We start from the raw sequence: 15,717 nt of genomic DNA, 5'->3' as shown, positions 1-15,717 counted from the left end.
TTATGCCTCAACATTGTACCCCTTTCCACACATGTGGCCCATACACCACTGACCAACGTATATACGATTGTTTGCTCTGTCCACCAGGATGCCTTTGCCATGTCGAAGACCATCTACAAAGTCGCCTTCATACCAACAATTATTGCTCCACTTCAGGAGACCTTTCCCCTGAATTTTATTTTGTTCGAATTGGCCCTGTATAATTTTTTAAATTTATTCTTGCTAAAATTAATAACAGTTTAATTTTCAGATGATTATTAATATCAAATAAAGAATATTTTTACTAGATACTTATTAGCATCAAAAATTATTAAATTACTTGTCAGTTTAATAAAGTGACATTATTACTCTGATTCTGCTCATGGCGTTTCAAGACCGAAAAAGATTTCGCAATATGCAGAATCAGATATGTATATAAATTCATACAAGAAAATATTTAAGCACAAGATCCTACTTTGACTGAATGTATTTTCGTATTTAATCAGATTGATTCTTGCTAATTCAAATATACTATCATAGAGAGCAAGAAATTATATTTCTTAATAATTGAATTAATTTTGAAATCCGCATGTCGACATATTTAAAAATATTATAATTAAATTAAATATATATTCTATTATATGTGTGCGTGTGTGTTATGATATATTTATCTATTAATTATACATATAATTCCGTATTTAGAACACGCTTCTATTCAATGAGATAGATGTGTTCTTTTATTTCTAAAATTTTTTTTTAATATATAATATTTAGTATATATAATATAAACTGTATTCTAAATGCACGCTAACATCGTTATAAGAGTATTTTGAATACAAATTATAAGTTTTCTTGTTTTTATTCATGTTGTGTTTTAATTATGATCCAAGTATATTTAACAATACCTTATATTGAACGCCATTATGCCATGTATAGGTTCCTTCACCTTCCATCATTTTCTTGCTAATACGACCGCAATAAGAATTATTGTTGTAAAACTTTATGTTTGCAAATTCATCCGGCAGTGAAATCTTCCATGATGGAACGGTTATTTTTATCTTATCCTTTTCCTCTTGTTTTTCTATGAACGAATCATCATTTTTGTTGTAATCATCGATTTCTTTATTTTTCTCTATAGTTTCAACATCGTCCTGACTAAATCTTTTTGCAAACCGTTTCTTTCGCAAAAAATATCCGTCCCATCTGTATTGACCAAAATGAATTAATAATGTAATAATAGTTTTTAGTTGTATTATATTGCATTATATAAAATATACTCGGCTACAAAAGCTGGAAGTATGTTGTTGTACAATGAATAGATAAACTCTTGTTTAGTCGTATATTTACGGCGTTTTTCAGCCAATATATCTTCGAATGGTAATTCTTCGTTCGTAGTTCTTTCAGTTTCTATCGAGGTTATATCTTCCTCATATAAATCTTCTTCTTTATGTTTTTTATTGTTTTCCATTTCATCAGGAAGAATTAAAGATTCCGTTTTTTTTCTACACTTACGTAAAATTTCTTCCTGCAATGCTTGCATATCTAATTCTTTTGTCACGTTGTATTCCATGTTATTATTTATATATTATACAATTAATGATAATGGATGCATTCAATACATAAATAATCATCACAAATAATACTATATTCACGTGATATAAAATGACGTAATAAAAAGTAAGTTGTTGAATTATTATGTTATTTTTGTAGATATTTAATAAAGAAGTTATTTAATGAGTACCGACTGATAAACCGTTTTCTACGTTTAATTTATGAAGAGAAAATATATTTATACATATATAAAACACATCTATACATATAAAACACAAAATGCTGAAAAAGGAGAAAATAACCGTAAGACTATATTAACTTACATATGTGTGTTTTAGATATAAATTATATGTTTTTTAAATATAAAACATAATATTTAAAAAACTTAAAATATTTATTACCATATAATTTTATTGTGCCACATATATATATATTTTTTTAACAAATATTTTATTTAAAAAATACGTATTTTTATTTAAAAAATATGTATTATTATAAAAACATAATGAATAGAAATAAATATGAATATGGAAAAATATTTTATTTTCAATCTGTAAAAAAACGTGTACATACAATATAAATACTACTAAAATATAAGAAATAAAATATAAGTAGTTATTAAAATTTAATAGTTTTGATGATTTTTTTGTATAGAATTTTTTACATATTTCTTTTGTTAATTACAGTCTACTTCATCTTATAATAATGAAGATGAAAATATTGGACCTATTGTATTTCATGTTCCAGCAATGTATAGTGATAAAGTTAAAATTCATGATTGGTTAGTACTGCAATCTATTTTTATTTATTAGAATAAACCTAATAATGCAACAAATATTCATTAATTAAAACATCTGTTAATACTTTAGAGATAATATATGACTTTTTTATTTACTTTTAATTAGATTATATTTAAAATTTTATTTAAGATTTAAAAGATATTTAACTAAAATTTTATTTAAGGTGTTTAATATTAAACAATATAAATGTTATATTAAATATTAACATTATTTAATGTTTATTGCAAAATATTTTTTATTTTTTCATATATATACTTAATTCTTTCTTATATTACAAAAAAATTTTCTTAACTTTCTATTTTTCTTTATATAAATCTTTTAACTTTATAATTAAATTCTAATTAATTCTCTTAACGATTCATTTATTTTTCTGTAAAAAAAACTTTTATATGCGCGAATTCATTTTTTTTTTTACTGAAATCTATTACAATAAAATAATTTTTTAAATAATGATATGCATATTATTTACATGGATAAATCACGATAAAATTGTATATATGGAAGCTTATTACACACGCATTTATATGCATAAGGTAACGTGGGGGAGTAGTTACCGTGGAGAAAACCATACGTTGTTAATCATAGCAACGTGGTACTTTATTTCACACCTTACAAGAATGTTCACGTTTTATGTATTGTTATTTGACATAGAGTAATTATGTAATATTTGAATTAATTAGCTTGATGATAATTATTAATTAAAAAATATTGCTTTGCATTAAGATAAATCTTTATTGTCAGAAAAAATAGAAAAGTGAGTATACATATAATATATGCAATGTATACAATGCATATATATATACTTTTTACTACCGTTAATTAATTAAGAATGAAGTGATAATTATGTTTCCATAGTAAGAAATGTTTTTTTTTTAATACTTTTAGTTCTTATCTTTAATTCATTATTCATATGTTAAATTGTATATGGAAGTATTATTTAAATTTTTTAGAAACACACAACAAATTGATATTATTATAATTTATATTAATTATACTAATATTAATTTATATTAATAAACGATTTTATAGCATATTATTACAATATTAACTAATATAATTGTATTAACTAATTAATTTAATATCATAATGTTATAGTAAATAGTAATGATAAAGTACTGTAATAAAATATATTGTGATACTTTCTAATACTATAATCCCAAGCAACACAGTCACGTTTAAAATACCTTTTATAAACGTTAAAAATCGTATGATAAAATTTAAAATAAATTTAAAAATTTAATTTGCCTCTTTAAACTATATTTAATAAATGTTATAAAAATATTTATACGATGTTTATAACATTTTTTTTAAACGTGTTTTTTTTACTACTTTAAAATACTATCTTTATACAAAACATTTTAACGGCTTGATAATGCACCTATGTTTAACGTTAATAATGTTAATTTAATCTTTATATATACCATAAAAACATTTCAGCTAAACGTTTTTTAAGCGGATAAACTGTATGTTTGAATTATATTTATGTTATATCTAATATTATGTACCAAATATTTAATATTTAAGTAAATTTAATTTAAATAATAATATAAAAAATTGCATTTAAATAAAATTCAAATTTCTCAGTGTTTTCTACTTGAACTAATTAACAGGCAAATGAAAACTTTGTCGGAGCCTAGAGATAACGTGGATATATTTCCACCAGATGGGAATCTTCACAAATCCTCATATCGAAGACTTGGTCCGGAAAACGAAGTTACTGGAATTTCAGAGACATCTGCTATGTTGTCGCAAATTAAATTAAAAGACGAATATAAGCCTGTTGCTTGTCCACGACGTAGTTTGCTCACAATGCAATCACTCGCTTCAGCGGAGTATGTATTTCTTATGTCTATATTTCCAAAAATATCAGAGATAAATTTTATATACATATACTTAAAAAATTTATTTTATAACAATAAAACTTTTATCTTTGAAATTAAGAATAATTAATCTAAAATTTTCTATTGTTTTTTATCTTTTTAATATAAGGAGTAAAAGACTGCAAAAATGTTACCCTTCCTCTTTATAATATAATATTATTCTGTAATATAATTTAATATAAATTATATTTTAATATCAATGTAACTTAATATTACTTATATTACTAATATTAATTATAAGATTATTATTATATAAATATAAGTTATAAAAATTTATTTAATAAAGAATTTTTCACACAATACAATATATATTTATTTTCAATAGTTACCGTGGAGAAAACCATACGTTGTTAATCATAGCAACGTGGTACTTTATTTCACACCTTACAAGAATGTTCACGTTTTATGTATTGTTATTTGACATAGAGTAATTATGTAATATTTGAATTAATTAGCTTGATGATAATTATTAATTAAAAAATATTGCTTTGCATTAAGATAAATCTTTATTGTCAGAAAAAATAGAAAAGTGAGTATACATATAATATATGCAATGTATACAATGCATATATATATACTTTTTACTACCGTTAATTAATTAAGAATGAAGTGATAATTATGTTTCCATAGTAAGAAATGTTTTTTTTTTAATACTTTTAGTTCTTATCTTTAATTCATTATTCATATGTTAAATTGTATATGGAAGTATTATTTAAATTTTTTAGAAACACACAACAAATTGATATTATTATAATTTATATTAATTATACTAATATTAATTTATATTAATAAACGATTTTATAGCATATTATTACAATATTAACTAATATAATTGTATTAACTAATTAATTTAATATCATAATGTTATAGTAAATAGTAATGATAAAGTACTGTAATAAAATATATTGTGATACTTTCTAATACTATAATCCCAAGCAACACAGTCACGTTTAAAATACCTTTTATAAACGTTAAAAATCGTATGATAAAATTTAAAATAAATTTAAAAATTTAATTTGCCTCTTTAAACTATATTTAATAAATGTTATAAAAATATTTATACGATGTTTATAACATTTTTTTTAAACGTGTTTTTTTTACTACTTTAAAATACTATCTTTATACAAAACATTTTAACGGCTTGATAATGCACCTATGTTTAACGTTAATAATGTTAATTTAATCTTTATATATACCATAAAAACATTTCAGCTAAACGTTTTTTAAGCGGATAAACTGTATGTTTGAATTATATTTATGTTATATCTAATATTATGTACCAAATATTTAATATTTAAGTAAATTTAATTTAAATAATAATATAAAAAATTGCATTTAAATAAAATTCAAATTTCTCAGTGTTTTCTACTTGAACTAATTAACAGGCAAATGAAAACTTTGTCGGAGCCTAGAGATAACGTGGATATATTTCCACCAGATGGGAATCTTCACAAATCCTCATATCGAAGACTTGGTCCGGAAAACGAAGTTACTGGAATTTCAGAGACATCTGCTATGTTGTCGCAAATTAAATTAAAAGACGAATATAAGCCTGTTGCTTGTCCACGACGTAGTTTGCTCACAATGCAATCACTCGCTTCAGCGGAGTATGTATTTCTTATGTCTATATTTCCAAAAATATCACAGATAAATTTTATATACATATACTTAAAAAATTTATTTTATAACAATAAAACTTTTATCTTTGAAATTAAGAATAATTAATCTAAAATTTTCTATTGTTTTTTATCTTTTTAATATAAGGAGTAAAAGACTGCAAAAATGTTACCCTTCCTCTTTATAATATAATATTATTCTGTAATATAATTTAATATAAATTATATTTTAATATCAATGTAACTTAATATTACTTATATTACTAATATTAATTATAAGATTATTATTATATAAATATAAGTTATAAAAATTTATTTAATAAAGAATTTTTCACACAATACAATATATATTTATTTTCAAAAAATTAGGAATAATTATAGTTTTAGCTAATTTGTAGCTAACACAACTAATTTCTTTTATCAAGTTTTAATACATACTCATAATTCAACATTTTTTTTAGGAAGGATTACGAGGAAAAAATATTAAAATTGACAGATATTCTTTTGGATCCCACGGTCGGTTGTCAAATGAATTATCACACCACTACGAGCAGTGATTATCGGTCGCCTTATCCTCTGAAACCAAAACCACCACCATCACCACCATTACCTGAGCCGTGGTTATTAAATCGACGTACCATTGGCTATAATCTTCAGGAGTTAGAAAATCGTTGGGGGTACCACACATTTTTAGATGATAATATGGATCTTCATCAAAGAATAGCAGAATTGAAAATGCAAAGAAGGAAACTGTATGAAATTTTAACAAATAGTGAACACCAGCAAAAATCTATTAGTGACTAAAAAATTTCATATAAAAATATATAAAACTTTTGTCTTATGAAATAGATTTATGCAAACACTAAAATGAAAGAAGACATTATTTATTACACAATTATTTAAATCGTTAGATAAAAATCTAAGCTAGAATATCTTGAATAAATTAGGGATAATGAGAATAATATGCAGAATAAATGTAATGATTATCCCTTTATTCATTTTAATAAGGTACGTAAGAATTAACAGAACATTTTTTGGCCATTAGGAGCTGATTTTATTTTTGCACTTCGTCATATATCAGTTCCAGTATATTTTAACGCACAAAAGAAGTTGAATCGGTTAAAATTTGTGATTTTTTAAATAATATCTATTTAATTTTTTCCAAGACAGTTTATAAAATTTCATCTCCGCAATTAATAAAAGCGTCGTTGTGTTGTAATATTGTAAGTAAATATGGTAAAATTATAAAATTATAAATTTGAGATAATGAAATTGCCAGCGTACTTTTGAAAAGCACAGATTAAATTCACGGTATGAAGATCGAAGATGAAGAAACTGGAGAAGGTAAAATAACGTGACACGATCGTAATAGCTGCAATGTAAAATATATTCTATCTACATCTAGCACACGAGTGTGAACGATCACTATCTACGATGTAGAGAAACCCGGCATGATGGTGTTTTACTCGATATTTCTGCCAAGTCGCGAATGCCCATACTCTTCATCGTCTCCGTTGGACCGCTTGCCGAATCTCATGTGACCGTAATCGTCTAGCTGTTGGCGCTTGCTGAGTTGTAGATTATCCTCGTCCTCGCCGACAAGATCTTCTATGAGGTCCTTCACGAGGCCTTCTACAGCATATCTGCGACAAAACATGCGATATATAGCCAGAATATCATTCATGCCCAATTTTAGTAATTCTTTAACATGTGCCAAGTTACATCGACGTGTATATCTCATTTTATTGTTTAATTCTCCAGTTTGATTTGTAAGTTTATATATAGTACAGCAATTACCCGCGAATATGTGGATGCTTTCCTAAATTGCGATGGATGCCAGTGATTAATCCAGGGGCTGCTTTACATCTTCCGCAGAATAACCACATGACTGCGATCATGCAGGACAGTGCAAGAGTCAGATTCATATCTGTAATCATATTTATTATTTTTTTTTATTTTATTGCAAATTGTTGTCAAAGATATAAATAGATTATTAATCACTGAACATATTTATTTTTTGAATAGCAATGATCAATAACGGTAGTTGCATTATAACGTATTCTTCATTTTTGTCTTATTTGAGTTAAATTCATGAAACTGAAATAAATATTCCCAATAAATATAATATATAAATCGAATTATTTGGTTTCTATTTTCTAGAATCTATTAATTTTAATTAGTTTATTTAATCCTTCGTGGTTTTTTATTCGGGGTTAAAATGACCCGAGCATCATCTTTCACGCTAAGTGACAGATGAACTTCCTGGCATCGGAAGGGTGCGTACCTGTCATCGATCGAAGGTTTGAAGCTTCAACTATCGATAGAGATGCTTAGCTTTTTAATCGGACCGTTAGTATGCATTTGCGCAAAAAACGTGTTTTAACATGTGACCACGAAGAGTTAATTAATAATTATAGATTTACACTTTAAGGATAATACTAATCACAACAGAATTTTAGAAATATCGTTCCTTTATTTCAAAAGTGACATAATGACTTAAAGATGTGATTTGTTTGTTATTATTATGAATGAGTTAAGTATGAGCATCACTCTATCAATCATCAAAAGCAAATTAACTTAACTTATAAAAAATTATTAAAGTCACAAAAAAGATACTTTTTTTAAAGGTTTCGAAACAAAAATGACAAAAATAACATTTGTGATCATATTAAGAATACATTCTTTTTCCGATATTATTTGATTAATCGATAATTTTCTGTCAAGTTGAAAAATAGTTTCTCTTCTTTTCTTAATTTTTTAAGTTAACTGTATCACTTTTGAAGGAAAAGTAACACTATAAATACGCCTTTATTATAGAAAACACGTATAATATACACATCATCACAGTTATTAAAAATAATAAAAACACGAAAATTTTATTAAGAATAAAATAATAAAATATACTCTCTAAATCTGAATCAGTGGATAGTCACTAATTATCCAGTGACATACTTGACACTGATAATCAGTGAAGTTCAACTAAAAAAGAAAGAACGTTTAAGAATTATATAACTAAAATACTGATATTTGCATGTTAATTTCAATCTTCCAATACTATATTCATTGAATTTAAGTACTAAAACACAGTTAGTTAGATCACATAATAAAGATTAGCTAGGTTAGAGATCTCACATTTAATTCACTGATTACCAGTGGCATACTTGGCACTGATATCAGTGATTATCCATTGATTCAGATTTAGAGTAAATGCATGCAAATAAAATGTCGTTAAAAGAACTTTGACTTTCATTCATACAGCATAGAAATTTGATATCAGGAAATTAAAAGCAAACAGAAGCAAAGAAAAAACGGAGAAAATATTTTAATAATGTTGTTAATTTTTTAAATGCAGATAATATCTATATATTAACGATCGATTGAATTATAATAAACGAGAGATAACGGAAATCATTCAGTGAATGTGTCTGCGTATTGTAAGAACTTGCGAATGTGTAAGGAAATAGTGTTTTTAAAACTATCCTTATATTCGCTTACCTGCGTGTACTGGATGCCGGAGAAATCGGCGATGAAGTGTACAAAAAGCACAGTGCCGGCTTTTTATATCGACTTCATTCCCCTTCTTGGAGCTGAGACAATCGCGCGGGGGTGAAATCGTGTGCGGGATGGCGTTGAATTTTAATTCACTGCCGCAAGTACCGATAAACAATTTTCTTCCGTCTTTCTGTGAACATTTCCGCCACTAACCACTTCAATATTCCGCGATGTTACGCGATGATTGGCAGGGGACCGGCTAAACGTATTACCGATGTCACGTCCTGACTTTTTTATATTCCCTTCTGTGAAAAACTCATAAGAAAACTCAGACATTAAAATCCTCTGGGATGTGGGCAGCAACCATTGATAAATAACGACATAAATAAGCGTACTCATCTGTCAGCTGCGAGTTATTTTTATGTAGCTGCTTCTCTCGATTGTCCGATTAAAAAATAATACACTGACAAGAACAATAAATGCAAATGTATAAGATATTGCTTAAGATGAAATATTTTAATATAGGAGTTTTAATTATCGTGTTAATAAACAATTCTAAATATTTAATTTAATAAAATTGTATTAAATTAAAATTTATCTACGAATTCGCTTCAATCGCATTATTTTCTAATTACAGATTTATTCATAGAGGAGAAGGTGGTACGTATATTATGGCCAGTGTATATATTGTGGCCTCAATATCTCCGCTATTATGCAGCGAATCATAATGATTATTTATGGAATTATTTGTTCAGTAGCTCGCCGTTATACCATGACGCTAATATACCCCAATATTCAATAGTCAGCACTTATTATAACACATTTTTACTTTCAAATATTTCAAAACGTTTCTGAGGTACATTTTAGCTTTTAATTACACCTACTCCTTATTTTTCTTAAATTTGAGCATATTACACAAATATATATACTTTTTAGTGTGTTGTTTACATTTATCTTACATCTATTTAACATTTTATTTGACTGTATATATTTGAGTTATGCAAATTTAAACAATAGCATAGCATTTTGCTAATGTGGCTCTCTATGGATATTGATTACTCACGGCGGCTTTTTTGAGATTTTCATATCAATAATTATTTGATAATCAATTGTAGCTCTACTGTTAATCTATAGTTTATATACGTGTACTGTTTTTAGTACAGAGATTTTTAGTACTGAGCATCTTATATGCAGAAATTATGTGAATGTATTGTATATATATTTATTCGTATACATTTTAAAATGTTTTACTTTTTTAATTAATTTTGCGACCAAATACTGTTTTCTAAACAAAACTAATTTTTTAAGGCTATTTTTATGATATGCCATTACCACCCATATTTTTCTTCGAGTCATTATGCAATGTCGCCACATTTTTATTAATAGTGTCCTAGGTAATAAATATTTCGTAATTTTGAGTCCAGAATCGATTCAACAACATTTTAATGAATGTAATTGTCAAGTTTTAAACTTAAATATTGATTATTAACTAAGTTATTGTGTCAAATATAACTGGGGTGCCATAATACCATCTTCTTTTCTATATTTTCTTCAAGAAATATATCGTATATAGATATAACGTAGCTGATCTTGACATTAAAATTCTGTAAAGGTAAAATTTCCTGAAAAATACAATAAATTAAAGAACAATATTAAACAAAGTATCTTTTAAAATCATAATGCGAATACACAACTATATAGGAAATGAAAGCCCAAAACGATTAAGTTGAATAGTGCTTAAGTAATGCGTATGCGGTGGGAATTTTATACGCGCATATTCAATTTTGCAAACTATGTACCGAATTTAATTTTCAGTCTTGAGACCCAATTCTAACAGAATTAGAATAATAATATTAGTGATCACTAATGTAATTTATTAGACAAGTTATAATTTAATAATATTGATGCTTATGCATAGGCATTTTAGAAAAATATTAATAATATAATCTGATACTAATAAGCATCTAAAACCTGTAAAATAATTTTATTGTAAAAAATATTAATATAAATTAAAGAATATGTGTCTTTATTTATTTGCTATTTTTAAGCTATATTTACAAAAAGTCTTTGTAACCGCTTCCCTAATAAAATTTATTATTAAATATTTAGAATTATATTTTATGTTTATTTAACAAATGAATGAAACGTAAACAAATGAATGAAACGTAAAATTCATTTAACATAGATGTAGTAATCCCCAATTATACAGTTGAATGTGAGGAGAATAATCGACTATACATATAATTATGGTCAATTCCTTACATTAAATTTAGTATCACTAATGAACAATTAAATGTGAAATAATTATTCGTTTACTGTGAAATAATTATGTATTCTATTTATTTCCGATCAATTTTACTATATACATTTATATACGAGTCAGAGATTTCAAACAAAATGTCCGGAGTTTTTGGCTTGTAAATTTTAGTTTTGAAAATTTCGATATGGCAGCCTTTTCCAGAGGATGTCTCTATATGTCTTTTAAACGTTCTAAGGACGTTCCAAGACATTTTTCGAATGAAATGTGCTGTATGGAGACTCTCTAAACAAATGATAAAAACTTTCGTATTTTCTATAATTTCAAACTGAATTTAATCCTATTTTTTGCATAATTCTCAATTGTTCAAACCGTTATATTCCATTTTTATCCCCCCCCCTATATAAATTAAAATATCGCTGAAATCAAAATAAAATATAAATAACATTAGTTTATACATTTTGGCAAAAGTATTTTGTGTTGAGAAGATTTATCTTGATATAATTTCTCGCGAAGTGTTTCCAATCGACGGAAATTAACCCGGTGAAAACATTATACAAGGTCATGGCCACAATCATCAATGGCTTCTGCATTTGAGGTGCTTCTTGCGAGACCTATAAATCAATCCCACCAGGCCGAGTCACTTTTACAGTTGTGAACTCTCTCTACAGTCTCTACTGATCATTTGTTTGTATCACTATGAAACTTCAAATAATCATTATATAACTCTTGCAGTTCTCGTCTTCTTTTGCAATATCAAAATGACAACCATAACGGAAAACAGGAACATTATGGTTCAAAAAAATCTGTTGGAATGGTGGAATGAAGAAACTGAATATATTTTCCAGAAAATTGAGAGATGGGCGGCCTTTGCACGTGGTTATAATCGTTTTCGATCGCAGAGGTAAGACAGAGAGAGAGAGAGAGAGAGAGAGAGAGAGAGAGAGAGAAGGGGGGAGGGAGAGAAAGACGTCCGATAATATTTACTGTTAAAAAAAATCTAAAAATTACGTGTAATTATAATAAACAACTAGATACGAATCTAATTTAATTATACGTATAAAAAAGTGATGTTTCTAATCTGAATAAAAATTAATCAGGTGGTTCAAGAATCAGCAAACGATGCAAGATAATTGGAACATATCTTCCAACGAAACTCCGATACAATTCCAGAGTCTCAAACAATCCAGATGGAAATTGTCTCCAGAGGAGATTAAGATAAACTGCTGCGGTACTTTTAATTATCAATCAAACAGTAAGCTGGACAGCAATTGCTTAGAAATGTACCAGTATGACCATAGTATCTACTTCAAGACTATCGGCGATATTAGAAGTGACAAAAAACACCAAAATCAGAATCAGGACGGTGCATCTGTTAGTAGCAAGGAGTAAATTGAGAGGGATGCAGCTAACTCGTTCATCGAACCGATTTCTAATAAATCATTCTCCAAAGAGATCAATAATGTTTCAGATACTGTTGCTGAACAGAGCAGAGCGATGCAAATGACCAATCATGCATCCATCTTGATCTGAATCTAATAGATTATCGAAGAAGAGATGAGTGGCTCTCTTGTTCCACTGAAGATAGGCATTTAACAAATTTAGTATTCTTCGTAAAATTTTCGAACTGCAATAATTTGATGATATGATATACAAGCCTTTTACTAACTTCATAAATCGCTTATTGTAACACCGAACAATTTTCTGTTAACATAATATTATTTTTACTACATGTTTATAAAGGTAAATTTTAAATTAATTATAATCATAAGTTAAAATTAATAGATGTTAGGCATAAATTAAATGCTAATCATTGCACAAATAAATTCTAATCCAAATATTGTAATACATTTAATAATTTGTGTTTAACAATAAACTTGAACGTTTGTTACGTATCTCTCTTACGTACATCTTTTTCCATTTATTTTAAATCATAAGACCTCGTATTCACTCCCCTCGCTTTTTAAAGATCGCACGTAGTCCGGTCCCATGTTAAAAGGATTAAGTTCGTTGACTCAAAATTCGGATCGACGGGCGACGTTCGCACTACTCATCGGAAACAGGTGTTATAACGTCTCTTTAGGACGTTGACCTATATTCCGGAGCGATAAAAAGTGCATCCGATTCTCGGATATTTGCCTCTGTGCTTAGGGTTACCGCAAACAAAATTCCGTAACCCCGGATCTACAATAGAGTTTTAAGTCTTAAGCCATAAGAAATGGGCGAATCACAGTCGATTATTCCCCTCGGATTTGACTGTAATTGGTCAGGAGTAACAGTAAGCCCGGATCTACAATAGGTGTTTTAAGCCTTAAGTTGTAAGAAATTGACCAATTACAGTCAAATCCGAGGGGAATAATCGACTGTGATTCGCCCATTTCTTATGGCTTAAGACTTAAAACTCTATTGTAGATCCGGGGTAAGACTGAGTTCCCATGGAGAAAGAAACAGCGGAACGGAATCAGAACGGAATATTGATAGAAAAGAGAAATCCTCATCCTTTCTCTTTTCTGTTAATATTCCGTTCCCCTGTTTCTTTCTCCATGAGGACGCAGCATAAGCATAACCTCGGATCTACAATTTTAAGCCTTGAGCCATAAGAAATTGACCAATTACAGTCGAATTCGAGAAGAATCATCGAATAATCGACTATGATTCATCCATTTCTTATGATTTTGTAGATCCGGATTAATGCGTAAACTTAAACTGATGAGCCAATCAGGATATTGTTTTAGTCTAAAGTTTAGATTTACGTCATCTGATGGAAATAAAAATAGTAGTAAACTTATCCATAAGGCAAACTTCAACCGATTGAAATTACAGATAAGTTTACTGTTATTTCTATTTCCGTCAGGCTCTCGTAGTTGCACTAAAAATTCATTTTTACATAAAAATGAAAATAAGAGATATAACCTCCATTGATTATATCTCCTCCTTGATCTTGACAAATGCTATCCAGGACATGATCCTGAACAATATTCAAGAGGTTTTAGCCGTCGATCGAACACCTTGCGTAATGTTAATACCGGCGATACTATAACTTTCAAGTCTTATAACTCGAAAAGTACTTAATGAAAAATAACTTTATTACAGTGTTTTGAAAAGCTCTTGACACCAGCTATTAGATTCTGGCATCCAAAAAATGGTATTTCCTTTTAAAAAATCGATTTGACCTTGACTTGACTTTGGCGACGCCACCCAAGGTCAAACTGATAAGATCAATAAATAGATCTTTTTGAACCCTACAACTTTTGTCTAAAACACTTTTCTATAAAACTTATATTTTCTGAGATATTCAGGTGTCCTAATCTTTTTGGGACACCCTGTATATGCGGTATCCGCGGTACACTTGTTCCCGTTACATATATATAGGATAGTTCAGATAAGGGGAGTTCCCTCTATTGTTATATCATTCTCGTGGGGTAGCGCGCATGCACCGGTTGAAACTGTTGAGGGAGGGGCAGGAGCCACGCACGCAACACGTATTCGCAAATCTTCTCGTAAATCGATTGCACGAACTCCACTCGTTGCCTAGGTGAGACTTAGGTGGTGCGTAATAACCCATATCCCGACTATATCGAAAGGGTTTTGTCGCAAGCAAATAAACGAAAGGCAAACATAGTATGAGCAAAGCACGACTGGAAACCGTGGCCACGATGACCTGTATGAAGACCCTGCTAATGCTCTTCAATTTCATCTTCTGGGTAAGCAGAAAGCTCCAAAACTCCAACACATTGCGTCATGATTATGGACTATTCTTATCACGTATCCTGGTCCTACCCAACTGTTGCACAATCGATTAGTGTTATAATACCGGGTACTAATTGAATCTGTTTATTTCACGAGGGACAGGAGAATATACATAATAATGATTTATTGTCAATGTCTAAGCGTCTACTAGAAATAGAGCAACCGGAGCAACTGGGGAATAAATACAAAGCCATAAATGTGCGGCGATTGATGGATATGACCTTGAATATTATGTCCGTCCAGATAATGTGAAAAGCTCTTAAATATATAAATCTCATTAATATTATTATGATACAAAATTTGAGAATATTTATTAATCCTACAAAATTTAAGAATATGCAGTTTTAAATTGGAACACGTCAACACACATAGTAATATATATATATATATAT

General features: G+C 28.1%; 5 protein-coding genes across 6 annotated transcripts in view; 3 read left to right on the top strand and 2 right to left on the bottom strand.

Annotated features, from left to right (window-relative positions):
• LOC108731087 (radial spoke head 10 homolog B2) lies at window positions 1-1,572 on the bottom strand. The gene is made up of 3 exons (XM_018461175.1): window positions 1,257-1,572; window positions 885-1,182; window positions 1-195 (listed from the first exon to the last, which is right to left on the bottom strand). The coding sequence occupies exons 1-3, from the start codon at window positions 1,547-1,549 to the stop codon at window positions 1-3; spliced, it is 786 nt and encodes a 261-aa protein (XP_018316677.1). The 5' UTR covers window positions 1,550-1,572.
• A 237-nt stretch (window positions 1,573-1,809) lies between these two features.
• On the top strand, window positions 1,810-6,630 carry LOC108731086 (uncharacterized). Its single transcript, XM_018461174.1, has 4 exons — window positions 1,810-1,833; window positions 2,217-2,311; window positions 3,941-4,162; window positions 6,288-6,630. Exons 1-4 carry the CDS (start codon window positions 1,810-1,812, stop codon window positions 6,628-6,630), a joined length of 684 nt encoding a protein of 227 aa, XP_018316676.1.
• Window positions 6,631-7,038: 408 nt separating this feature from the next.
• Dsk (Drosulfakinin) lies at window positions 7,039-9,343 on the bottom strand. Its single transcript, XM_018461197.1, has 3 exons — window positions 9,322-9,343; window positions 7,624-7,753; window positions 7,039-7,469 (listed from the first exon to the last, which is right to left on the bottom strand). The coding sequence occupies exons 2-3, from the start codon at window positions 7,749-7,751 to the stop codon at window positions 7,289-7,291; spliced, it is 309 nt and encodes a 102-aa protein (XP_018316699.1). The 5' UTR covers window positions 7,752-7,753; window positions 9,322-9,343; the 3' UTR covers window positions 7,039-7,288.
• Window positions 9,344-12,336: 2,993 nt separating this feature from the next.
• LOC108731107 (uncharacterized) lies at window positions 12,337-12,967 on the top strand. The gene is made up of 2 exons (XM_018461201.1): window positions 12,337-12,479; window positions 12,676-12,967. Exons 1-2 carry the CDS (start codon window positions 12,337-12,339, stop codon window positions 12,965-12,967), a joined length of 435 nt encoding a protein of 144 aa, XP_018316703.1.
• A 1,911-nt stretch (window positions 12,968-14,878) lies between these two features.
• The window catches only part of LOC108731152 (tetraspanin-7), a 9,579-nt gene continuing 8,740 nt past the window's right edge, over window positions 14,879-15,717 (top strand). The window contains exons 1-2 of one of the 2 annotated variants that reach the window (XM_018461302.1): window positions 14,879-15,110; window positions 15,198-15,279. In XM_018461302.1, coding sequence (XP_018316804.1) covers window positions 15,007-15,110; window positions 15,198-15,279 — 186 coding nt within the window. In that variant the 5' untranslated portion in view covers window positions 14,879-15,006. Of the gene's footprint in view, window positions 15,280-15,717 lie in introns of both variants that reach the window. The other variant, XM_018461303.1, reaches the window with a different exon arrangement.

Source organism: Mycetomoellerius zeteki, unplaced genomic scaffold, assembly GCF_001594055.1.
Source record: "Mycetomoellerius zeteki isolate Tzet28-1 unplaced genomic scaffold, Tzet1.0 scaffold120, whole genome shotgun sequence".
Taxonomy (NCBI): Eukaryota; Metazoa; Arthropoda; class Insecta; order Hymenoptera; family Formicidae; genus Mycetomoellerius; species Mycetomoellerius zeteki.
Note: the sequence above shows the minus strand (reverse complement) of the source record. Positions and strands in the feature narration are given on the sequence as shown.

Coding starts and splice junctions, on each gene's coding strand:
- LOC108731087 (XM_018461175.1), bottom strand. CDS start 1,549: ATGGAATACAACGTGACAAAAGAATTAGATATGCAAGCATTGCAGGAA. Junction 1,183..1,256: donor CTTCCAGCTTTTGTAGCCGA/GTATATTTTATA, acceptor TGGTCAATACAG/ATGGGACGGATATTTTTTGC. Junction 196..884: donor ATAATGGCGTTCAATATAAG/GTATTGTTAAAT, acceptor AAAATTATACAG/GGCCAATTCGAACAAAATAA.
- LOC108731086 (XM_018461174.1), top strand. CDS start 1,810: ATGCTGAAAAAGGAGAAAATAACC. Junction 1,834..2,216: donor TGAAAAAGGAGAAAATAACC/GTAAGACTATAT, acceptor TGTTAATTACAG/TCTACTTCATCTTATAATAA. Junction 4,163..6,287: donor CAATCACTCGCTTCAGCGGA/GTATGTATTTCT, acceptor CATTTTTTTTAG/GAAGGATTACGAGGAAAAAA.
- Dsk (XM_018461197.1), bottom strand. CDS start 7,751: ATGAATCTGACTCTTGCACTGTCCTGCATGATCGCAGTCATGTGGTTA. Junction 7,470..7,623: donor AAGCATCCACATATTCGCGG/GTAATTGCTGTA, acceptor GTTTTGTCGCAG/ATATGCTGTAGAAGGCCTCG.
- LOC108731107 (XM_018461201.1), top strand. CDS start 12,337: ATGACAACCATAACGGAAAACAGGAACATTATGGTTCAAAAAAATCTG. Junction 12,480..12,675: donor AATCGTTTTCGATCGCAGAG/GTAAGACAGAGA, acceptor AAAATTAATCAG/GTGGTTCAAGAATCAGCAAA.